At 32.0% G+C, this 11,942-nt stretch overlaps 1 protein-coding gene across 1 annotated transcript; it reads left to right on the top strand.

Annotated features, from left to right (window-relative positions):
• Positions 1 to 3,708: 3,708 nt before the first annotated feature.
• Positions 3,709 to 8,745, top strand: LOC129321333 (uncharacterized). Its single transcript, XM_054967073.1, has 10 exons — positions 3,709 to 4,246; positions 4,601 to 4,692; positions 4,849 to 4,956; positions 5,408 to 5,487; positions 6,555 to 6,688; positions 7,026 to 7,075; positions 7,166 to 7,258; positions 7,736 to 7,827; positions 8,331 to 8,437; positions 8,530 to 8,745. Exons 1-10 carry the CDS (start codon positions 4,004 to 4,006, stop codon positions 8,569 to 8,571), a joined length of 1,041 nt encoding a protein of 346 aa, XP_054823048.1. The 5' UTR covers positions 3,709 to 4,003; the 3' UTR covers positions 8,572 to 8,745.
• Positions 8,746 to 11,942: the final 3,197 nt, after the last annotated feature.

Genomic DNA, 11,942 nt, shown 5'->3' on the forward strand with positions numbered 1-11,942 from the left:
TAATATTTACATCATATCACATTTCATTTTTCACTTTTCATCAATCCCGAAGGATTTTGTGCTATCTCAGGGTATTTTATCATATCATAAAATACTAGCATGATCTCTACCAACCAAACCTCCAAATCACCCTGACATGAAACCACAGGCTCATCTCAGACCAAGTACACTCTCATTAGTCTTGAACTCACCTGCAGTGACAAAATCACCCGACCAAAGATGTTCTAACGCACAATACGGACTATGGTTTTCCCCAATATACACCATGGGGTGTCGTTGACTTCCACTCGTATCATAAAGATACTAAGGAATCTCTCTTCTCCATCATAGTATCTTAATAGGCACTGAGAAGAATTGTTTCCAACATTGTACCCTAACAGGGTACTAAGGAAACTTTTCTATATAGTCTTTATCACCCCCTATACTTAGGTGAACTCCCATCACTCAGATCATACTTTCTCAAACCATTTAAGGTTCCCTTTTCACAATTTACTTTTTCTTATATATAACATATATATATATATATATATATCACTTTACATTACAAAACATAATTTTAATGCTCATTTCAACCAAAAGTTATTTTACACACCCAATCACTCAATGCCACAAAACATGCTCAATTCAAAACCAGTTTATGCATTACATAATATACTAGCATACAGTTACAATAAACAATCAAATAAAGGAAGTTATTCGGTTACCTCAACCCTTCTGTCACTAGAAAGGTTACCCGTGGATTTTCACTATCGTACAAGCTTATCTCAAGTTTCCTTTCTTTACTCACTCGCCTAATATGCCAATCTGAACACATTTGACATATTTTAGTCATTTGGCCCATTTTGATCAAAAACTCATTTTTGCTATTTAGGGCTATATTCATCCGTAAACTCTTTTCTATTTATCCATTCTAAGTCCATAACTAACCAATTACTACTTTACATCACCTCAACCAATCTTATTTCACTCAAGACAGATTTTGCCCTAACTTTCTCTCTCTAAAGACCTAAAATTGAGCCTCCAAGTTTAAAGCTCTACCATTTAGCTCTAAACTAGTCACAAAACTCTAATTTAACTTCTAAGAACCTTTTTATTACTATCGAGAAAGAATCAAACCCCTCAAATTCCACCGATTTAATTTTTCTATAACTCATTTTCAGTGAAATTTGTGTAGAATGGAAGGTAAGAGTTATACGTAGCTTACCTGACAAGTTACCGATCTGAATCGCCTTCCACCGCTCTAAAATGGCTTAACCTATCTTCTCAGCCCTTCTCCTCTCTCTGTTTTGTGTGTTTCTTAAATTCTCTCCTCTAAAATTTTCTAAAATTCACGACTTATGAAGTCAAATTCTAGTCCATGCACCATGGCACACGAAGCACAAGCCGCGACGCGTGGCACAGTGAGACTTCTTCCCACCACGCGTACTTGCTTCGACCCGAAATGCACTCCTATCACCCATATCTATTCATACAACACACAAACCAATCAAAATACTAATTAGTCCTTTAAATCTCTAATCCCACTTTAATTTTTACTTCACCCTTGATTTACCTCTAAGCTTAGGATTAAAAAATTTAGGATATTACAATTAATACATGTAGCTTATATGTATAGTTCATATCTTCTATAATCACTAAAAGTGTGTTGTCTTAAAATTTCAAATAAAAGTTACAAATTATTCGTAAGGCAATTGCAAAATTTAGTATGTCAGTTGCAAATTATTGGAGCCATGTTCTAAATAATTTGGTAGCTTTGTAAGTTCAAGAATTCAATAGTTATTTCACCTAAAATTTTGAGAAAGAGTTACAAATTATTTGTAAGACAATTGCAAAATTTGATATGTCAGTTGCAAATTACTAGAGCCATGTCCTAAAATAATTTGGTAGCTTTGCAAGTTCAAGAATTCAAAAGTTATTCCACCCAAAATTTCGAGAATGAGTTGCAAATTATTCATAAGAAAGTTGCAAAATTTAGTATGTCAGTTGTAAATTACTGAAGCCATATCCTAAAATAATTTGGTAGCTTTGCAACTTCAAGAATTCAAAAGTTATTCCACCCAAAATTTTGAGAAAGAGTTGCAAATTATTAATAAGGCAGTTGCAAAATTTGGTATGTTAATTACAAATTACTGGAGCCATGTCCTAAAATAATTTGATAGCTTTGCAAGTTCAAGAATTCAAAAGTTATTCTACCTAAAATTTTGAGAAGAAGTTGCAAATTATTCATAATGAAGTTGCAAAATTTGATATGTCAGTTGCAATTTACTAGAGTGTTGTCTTAAAATAATTTGGTAGCTTTGCAAGTTCAAGAATTCAAAGGTTATTCTACCTAAAATTTTGAGAAAGAGTTGCAAATTATTCGTAAGGAAGTTGCAAAATTTAGTATGTCAGTTGTAAATTACTTGAGCCATGTCCTAAAATAATTTGGTAGCTTTGCAAGTTCAACAATTCAATAGTTCTTCCGCCCAAAAGTTTGAGAAGAGTTGCAAATTATTTATAAGAAAGTTATAAAATCTGATGTCTCAATTGTAAATTACTAGAGCATTATCCTAGAATAATAACTTTAAGAATTCAATAGTTCTTCCACCTAAAATTTTGAAAAGAAGTTGCAAATTATTCGTAAGGAAGTTGCACAATTTGGGGTCTCAGTTGTAAATTACTGAAGCATTATTATGAAATAATAACTTTTTTAAGAATTTAATAGTTCTTCTATCCAAAATTTTGAAAAGAAGTTGCAAATTATTCATAAGAAAGTTGTAAAATTTGGTATCTGAATTACAAATTACTGGAGCGTTGTCTCACAACAATAACTTTATTAAGAATTCAATAGTTTTCCCCCCAAAATTTTGACAATTAGTGACAAATTTGTCTCGAGATAGTTATAAAATTGGGTACCTAAGTTGTTTGGCAACTTGATTGATTAAGTATAATGTATAACTTGAACATTACAAATACGTTTCAATATTAGAAGTTGAAATAAAATTGTGAAAACAAATTAGAAAGTTACAAAGTTGCAAACTTGATTGATTGGGTACAATGTATAACTTCAAACTTAAAATTCATTTGAGCATGTCCTCACTTGTACAAACTACATAGTCCACTTTCAGCTAAGACACTCTAGGAAAAAAATTGAAGAAGCAATTTCTGCATAACCAAAATAGTGAATGTTGATGAAGATCAAACTCTTCAGCAAGACAAATACGTCACACCCATCAAAGATTAATGACCAAAATAGATTACAGATAAATGACCTAAGCAAGTGATCACTTAGGACAAAGAAGATACGTTAAATAGGACTAGAATAAAGATAACAACGGCTTTATTGGACAGCTTGGGGAAGAGATGACGGAGAGCTTTACTCGCTTGCAATGAGGCAAGGAAGAGATGATGAACATGATAAGGAAGAGACAATGAACAAGTAATTGCAGGGCAAGATAGAGTAGAGAATGAGCAACCTCAAATTTTCATCAGCCAAATAAGGGTGTTTCAATCATTTCTCATTAAATTAAAATGCTACTCAAGGATTTGGGGACTTAATTGGTATTTCAGAATGTTTTGGGACTTATCTTGAATAAAATTGATCTTTTGGGACTTAATTGTCATTTTTGCAATTTGTTTTAATATAATTATACTTATTACTTATAATTTAATGTGGTTGAATTCGAAGCTGACGCTTGAACGACAGCGTTTTTCTTCTTCACTCCGCTGGTTCTCGTTATCTCCTCCGCAGACGCAGAAGCAGAACCACACGCAAGACGCACACCTAACCTCCCCCGTGCACTCTCCTCTGCGTCTGATTCGCTTGGCTTGTGGTTCTTCACTGTTCCGAAGTGCAAGGTTGTGGCTCTCGCCTTTATTTATGAAATTTTCTTTGCAGTTGGTCTCGATTTCAAATTATTTCTTGTGAAATTGCGTTGCTGTGTCTGAAGAAGGATAGCTATCGGTATACTCTGAAGACACCCTTGGTACAAAGATTGAATTTCGTGCTCCGTAGTCTTTGATAATGGTTTCAATAGCCGTTACATGTGTAGCTTCTTCATCATCCCCTTGCTTCCCCATTGGTTCCCAGAAGCTTTCTTTGTCGACAACCTTCTCAAAACAAAGCCGCGCATTTCTTCTCAGTAGAAGTAGAAATTTCTTCCTCCCACCATCTCAATCAAGGCTAAAATTTTGTTCTGGAAGAGCTCTTCCTTCAGTTTGCTTCTTCAGCGCTGGAGACAAATCTGAAACCGAATTTCGGGAAAAGGTACATGCTTTCGCTCCGACTTTCTTCACGTTATTTGTTGTTTTCTTACTTTTTCTTCGAGTTATATGCACCACCTCTCTTTTAGCTTCTGAAGTTTGAGGAGGCAAAAAAAAAAAAAAAAGGATAAAATGAAGACTAAATTGGGCTTGTTTAGTTATCTTGTTTTCAATATGATTTCTCTTACTGCACATGTACTATGATCGATCATATTATCGTCATTCACACTGGTAATATATTTGGGTGATCCTTTGAGTTATTCCCTTATTAAGTAGAATCCTCTCTGGTGTATTTCTATTTACATGATTATATCAAAGGAGATATAAGTATAACTCACTTCTTTTACACTCTTTTCAGGAATCTGAACAAAAATGGCTTATTCTCAGGCGATGGGAAGTGCCTTGGGAATGGCAAACAGTTTCACTGACCTCTCTTGCTTGTGGATTGGGGTGTGTTTTCTATAACTATCATGTTTTAATATGTAATATAAACAATGTAAAGCTAGGCTGGATATCATTTGTTTGTTTTAGTGCCTTTACTAGTCTTTGCTTACTCTAAGGGCATGGGTGTCATGCAATTTGAAGGATTAATTGTTTCCCAGGCAGTTTTGTGTTAACAGGTTTGGTTGAGGCAACAACTGTTCCTTATCTAGGGATTCGTCCTGAAGAGCTAAGTTTAGATGAGAAGGCAGGGATACTATTTGTAGATCAGAGGTATGAATGATTTTCCCTTAATTTCTTACCCTATTTATTGAACTTTTGGGATGTGCTTGGCAAAATGAAACAACTTCCTCTGAACTTGGTTCCTTTTTGTCATGGTTTGGTCATCACAAACAATGTGATGCTGACATACTTTAGCCTGATATGCAATGTTCATGGCAAAGAGTGATCCGTAAAGGTCTACGTATCATTGACTACCTTATTCTCTGATTTCTTTTCTTGTTCAAAACTAGATTTCTTGTGAATGTATGAAACTAGAATGTGTGCTTTGTAGAGTTCATTTTCAAGTCATATCTAATAAATTTGTGCCTTATGTTAAGTTTGGTAGTATAGGCTTAGATCCATCTAAAAATAATGAGGCGTTCTTTTCAGTTTATTTTGATTTCTTTTGCTTTTTTTTTTTCCTTCAACATTACTCAACTTATTATTATCTTTTTTATGACAGTATAACAACTGCTGTTGTACTTGGAGTTCTATATGGCATTAGTAGCACTTACCAGCTCCCAGAAGACTTCTTTAAATACGGTATGATCATTTAAAGCTTCTCAATTCATCTAAAATATAGATTAAAAAGGTTGTAATATTTTTTTTTAATGAATAATGCCATGCCTTGAAACTGTGTTATTAATTAATTAGTCACTTATTTGATAAGGTTCACCACTCAGCAAAAAGAGACATGAAGAGAAAGCCTTTGAGAAATGTACTCAGAGTTCTGATGTAGAGAAACATTGCATTTAAAGTACAAGACAAAGCATGCAATATTACCAGCTACTGCCCTTAATTACATTTCTGATGCAACCTGCTGATTAATAAACTAAAATAAAGAATAAATAACAACAAACAGTCAAAAATTCAAGGGAAATCCTGAGGTTTGATATTAATGATTCCAAAAGGCCAAACTAGTGTTACAAGAGACACTACACTGATTTAGAGTCAAACCCTATTCCCCATGACAAAAATACCCAGAACCACAATTCAGACACAAGAACACAGCAATGCTCACTGAGCATGCCCTCTGGCTTTTGAGATGCTGGTCTCTCCTCAACCAAACACAAAATATGACCTATCTCCAAAATGACTCTAACAACTACTATAAACCCCAAAAGAATCTTGCACAGTCTCCAACCTAAGTTTCTGATAAAACAGGCCTAAAGCCACCCTGAGTCAACTCTAAGTTTGTATGGCTTTCTCCTTAAGACTAAGAGGGGTAAGGTCAACGTTCTGTCCCTCATAAATTTGTTTCCCTTTTTCTTGTATTTTCCTATTTCTCCTCTTATAGGTTTGTGCAGCAAAAGAGATTCCGTCAATGTCTAATTACAGCCATTGTCCAACACTTATACAGCTAGTACTACTGCCATATTGTAGTTGTTATACATGAATTCCAAGAACTACTATTAATACCATCCAATATGGTCCTTATGAAACTTAATTTTGTACCTTCTCTGTAATTATTGTTTGCAACTGCAATTAATTGTTCTACAACATATTTTTTTTGATCAGATATTGATTGTTTGTAATTAGCTTAATCTAGAATATTGGAGTTTGTTATGCTCTTCTGCTTATTTATATATATGGTAAAAACATTGATTCAGACTGGAGAAAACCTTTCAATCTTCAAGAGGGATGGCTGTTGTGGGCAGGAGTTGGACTTCTTGGTGCCCTGGTTGCCATTGGATTGACAGGAGCTGCCATGTCGTTCTTTAGTGGTGAAGCCCCACAAAGAGAGGTTCACATTTATAGAACTTTCATGATATAATTTCTTGTTGATGTGGATGCAGTTATTGGATTCTATCTTGTAAGCTGTTTACGCTGTAGCTTGTTACTAAAAATTGCCACTCATGTAAATTAAGTTTTCAATATACTTATAGATATATAATGTTCTGGATATACCTAAATTTTTTCTTCCAAGATGTTTGTAATCATAATATGTCGCATGGTTTGAAGGACTAATCTTCATCATGAACTAGGACTAATCTGACTTAATCTATTTAATAGAGTTTAATATTCATGCACGTTTGACTTAGCTGGGGATCTCTCATTGGCTTTTATGACCTGTTGTTTAGACGGATGCTCTTGTTCGCTTGCTTCCATTAATTGGATCTTCAAATGTCAGGTGTGTCAATGATCTTATCTATCATTTAAATGTAGCTTCTGTGTCAAAGATTCGTGAGTAACAGATATTTATTGATCATTTGCATTGTAGTACTGCTTACCTGGTTGGCATCACAGGCATCCTCGCTCCGCTTCTTGAGGAGACTGTATTTCGAGGCTTCTTTATGGCATCCTTGACTAAGTGGTATTTCTTGCCCTGCCTTTTAGTTGATTCCTTTTTAATTTAGTTCCCTTTGATTTTGGAATCAAACCTTTTTTTCTCCTATAAAGTTCTAATCATAAATTTGCCTCTCCAGAGATGATTAGGCAAAATGCTGTACGTTCATTAGTGATGTAAATAAAAGCAGATTATTCATGGGATTTAAACATTTTTGAGGACATCTTATGGTAGGATAAAGGTTTGATGTGAAAGATGTAAAACGAGGAGGGCATGGTTAGAATTGTGTGGAGTACAGCTTTTTGGCTGGATCCAGGACTTCATTTTTTCTCATATTAGTTTTTGAACACTGAAATATTTATTTATCCTATGCATGAAATATTGAAGTTTCAGCCTGTCAAGGTGCTTGCCAGAATTTGGCTGTTTTAAAATAATTACATCTCTATTTTGTGGGCCTTGGTATTAAAGGTATAGTCTCTCGTGTTTACTTTGATATTGCTGCAGGGTTCCTACACCAGTTGCTATCATCATTAGTGCTGCTGTATTTTCCCTTGCGCATCTCACTCCTGGAGAATTTCCACAGCTTTTTGTCCTAGGTATCATATAATCATTCATATACACGAAGATAAAGATGATCTTTGGAACTGGCAGTGGAGAACTGCACTTATTATTTTCTTGGATAGATCATAGATGGAGAATAATCGCTATATTTGTTTTCCTTGAATTATTTTGAGGTTTTATTAGTAAAAGAAAAAAGAAAAGAAAACGCCCCGGGAGTGGGGAGATTCGGGGATGGAAAGCTAATTTTTTTGTTTTATAGTTTTAAGTTGTAACTGTCCATATCCATGTCTTAAGCCTAGAGGGGCAAAGGAAAACCCAAAAAAAAAAAAAAAAAACTCGGAAAAGTAGTTAAAAGAGACTTTTTGGTTAGCAATATACCCAAAGGTTTAGCTATTAATAGAGTATAATGATGTCGTCTAATCTGTATACCCAATCCTATGTAATGGAATAAGTCGTCTTCTTGTTATTGTATAGTTTAAGTTGTAATTGCTCTTTCAACCATTTTAGAAAGAAAAATAACAGAAAGTGATGTCTCCAGGGACTGCTTTGGGGATTTCATATGCTCAAACTCACAACCTTCTAACTCCTATCACCATACATGCCTTTTGGAACTCAGGAGTAATATTATTTCTTACCTTCCTTCAGGTATAATTTTCTAACCCCATTATACTGTCAGTAAGTTGTAAAGCGAATTTGTTAATCAGTGTTAAGATCACTTCTCCTGTTTCTTTGTACAGCTTCAAGGGTATGATATTAAAGAATTGTTGCAGGCAACATGATGTAATGGTTTCTCTCATCCCCGCAGTTATGGAGCATGTACAGATGTATTTATTTGCATATCACTCTGCTCCCTTTCCTTGTAAAAGCAGAGTTTTATTGACGATGAAGAACAAACCGATTATCTGACCATGACAATTCTAAATATGCTATGAAATTTTATTTATTTTATTTTATTTTTATTTGTCTGACTTTGATATAAACCGCGGTTAGCTACCGATTAGGCTGGCTTCTATAGCATCAGTAATTTCATTCCAAGAACAAGAGATTCTTTAGCAAACAGGTTTGGCCCAAGTTAGATAGATCTAACTAATTATAATAAAAGGGAAAATATCATTCAAAGGCTTCTAAGGCAATTTAATATTAAATAAGGATCAAAAGATGTAGGATTAGGAAACTAATTTAAAAATAATTTTAGATAAAAAAATTATAATATTTTTTTCTTTTTTATAAATTTGTCAATTATGTAATAATATTTTGTTAAATGTGAATGTATATTTATTAATTAATGAATGATTATTTATTAAAATATGATATATACTTGTCCCTTTATACAATTAAACTTTTTCATATTTTTGAACTTGTTAATTAGTGAATAATTGCTTGTTAAATACGAATGTATGTTTATTAATAAATGAATGGTTACTTACAAAAATATAAGTTATAATTGTTTATTGTCACAATTAAATTTTTTTTATATTCTTGAACTTATTAAATAGTGTTTTTTTTGCTAAATATGAATGAGTACTTATTGATTAATGAATGACTATTTATTAAAATATGATTTATTTTCACAATCAAGATCTTTCAGATTTTTGACCTTATTAATTAGTGAATGATTTTTTGTCAAATATGAATGAGTACTTGTTAATTAATGAATGATTTCTTAGCAATTAAAATAGAAAAGCAAAGGTGTTATAATCTTTTTTTTGTTCAAACTTATTTTTAAATCAATTTACTAATGTTGCAATGATATTTCTGAATCTTTTATTCTTGTTTAATATTAAATATTCTTAGCATAATGATATTTTTCCATTGTATTGTAAATTGGAAAGCAAAATCTTAGAGGATGCTTTGTACACTTTTTACGGTTCAAGTCAGCTTTCAGTTTGAGCAAAATCATGACTTTGTGACCAAACACAAAAACCCGTACACACAAAAAAGAACATACGCGTATTAAAGTCAGGTTTAACTTTGATTAATCATCAGAACTATGACTATTACATGGAGCCGTTGTATGATTTGATGACAGTGCTCTTGTAACTTGGGCAGCCTGCTTCCACGTGTGCTCATTACAGGGCATTAGATGGATCAATGGAAATTGACTGAAGCACTGGGCGTGTCCTTAAAGCCAGTTGCTTCTGTTAACTTGTTCCTCGATATGTGCTGTGTGATGAATGCACTAACCCTGCTAGCAAAACACATGTAACAAGTACCCATCAATAATCATTATTTATATTAGAAAAAAATTAATTATTTGAATTATATAATTTTAATTTAATTATAACTGAGTTTCTGAATTTTGAGTTGATTTAACTCAGTTCCTATAATTTTTTTTATATTTTTAGAAAAAAAAGTACAAAGATTGAAATTACTTTAAAATTTAGTTACTAATATTTTAAATTACTAAAAATTTTAAATTTTAAAATTTTAAAATAATTTTGATCCTTGTAATTTATTTTCTAAAATATAAAAATTAATATTTTAAATGATTAAAATTATAAGAATTGAGTTGTATGAGTTAAAGTTTAAGAATTTAATTATAATAGAGTTAAAATTATAAGAATTGAGTAACAACTTTGACAAAAAAAGGATTAAATTATAGTGAGTTAAAATTATATAAATTAAATAATTAATTTTTTTCTATATATGTGTGTACATTTTGCGAGAGCCATTTAATATCCTGTACTATAGATTAATCTGACTTGAGTTTCGTTGGCCACAAATTAGATCCGTTCTCTCACGTTGAAACTTTTATTCAAGGGATAGCAAGTCCTGATGTTTAACCCAACTGTCACTGGTGACTGGTAGCATTATTCATATTTAGCATGTGCATATGTGCACATTGGCAAAGGCGGATCCAAATCCTTCCAGTGTCCTCCTCCCTCAGGGTCCCAATTACGGTTATTCAATAAATATTCAATATTTTATATTTTACCACATCATTTCATGTAAAAATAATTTTATTTTAAAAAAATAATTCTTTCACTAAATTTATTTTTTATTTTTTTTTATTTTTAAAATTTATTCTAAAAAATTACCCTACAAATTTTTATGAAGGGACTCATAATCTAATTTATTTAAACTCTGACTTGACTGACTTAATAAAAAATATGTTAAAAAATGTACATAGTAAATTAGATTATAAACAGATACTTGCAGTCTGGTTTATTCAAACTCTATCACAATCTATTTAATAAAAATCTAATTAAGAGAATTTATAGAGTAAGTTAGACTATAAATAGTTTCTTATAGTTTGACATATTTAAACTCTGGCATGATTTATTTAAAAAATTTTACAAAGTAAGTCAGATTGTAAGCAAATACTTATATTCTGATTTATTTAAACTTTGGTCTAATCTATTTCATAAAAATTTATTTAAAAAATATAAAGACGAATTCTTTAGAACAAGTTAAAAGTATTATTTTTACATGAGATGATGTGGCAAAGTATGAGACATTAGATATTTATTGAATGGCTATGATTGGGATGCTGAGGGACACTGAGGGAGGAGGATATTGAAAGGATCTAGATCCTAGCAAAGGTTAGCTTGTAAAAAAAATTTAAGTGATTTATTGTGCACGATATTAGAAATAGAGCCTGTAATTTAAGTCAAACTTATTAGATTAGATCTAAGATACTCAAACATAAAAAAATAGTTAAGCCTAGCTCTAATATCTCGAGCTAGTCCAAATTCTTAAATTATTAAATATTATTTTATTATATTTTTTAAATTTTATAACCAATTCATTTTTTATTTTAAAAAAGTAATACTTTTAATTTTTATCTCATTTAAATTTTATTTTATTAATAATAAAAAAGAATTTGAGCTTTTTGTTTCAGGTTTAGTTTGGATTTTTTAGGCTTATTATGACAGCATGAATAAGTCCAAACTAAAAAAAAAAATCTTTAAACTCTCAAACTCAATTTTAAATTTTTCTTCGGGATTATTTAGTTGGCATGTCAGCCTTGACTCAAATTATCAGGTTGTAAAGAGAAAAAATTGCAAATTTGCAATTTGGGGATGCCGATGCTTCCTGTAGAGTCATGGGTGCTCCACAAACAAACGTGTCATGTGAAGGTTGCTTAGCGAGGGGTACATGCTGACAGGCCCAAAAAATATTTGATGTCAGTACTGTGGTGTTGCACAAA

The sequence above is a fragment of the Prosopis cineraria genome, unplaced genomic scaffold (genome assembly GCF_029017545.1).
Source record: "Prosopis cineraria cultivar Desert tree isolate PC_DT_omini unplaced genomic scaffold, ASM2901754v1 PC10, whole genome shotgun sequence".
Lineage (NCBI taxonomy): Eukaryota > Viridiplantae > Streptophyta > Magnoliopsida > Fabales > Fabaceae > Prosopis > Prosopis cineraria.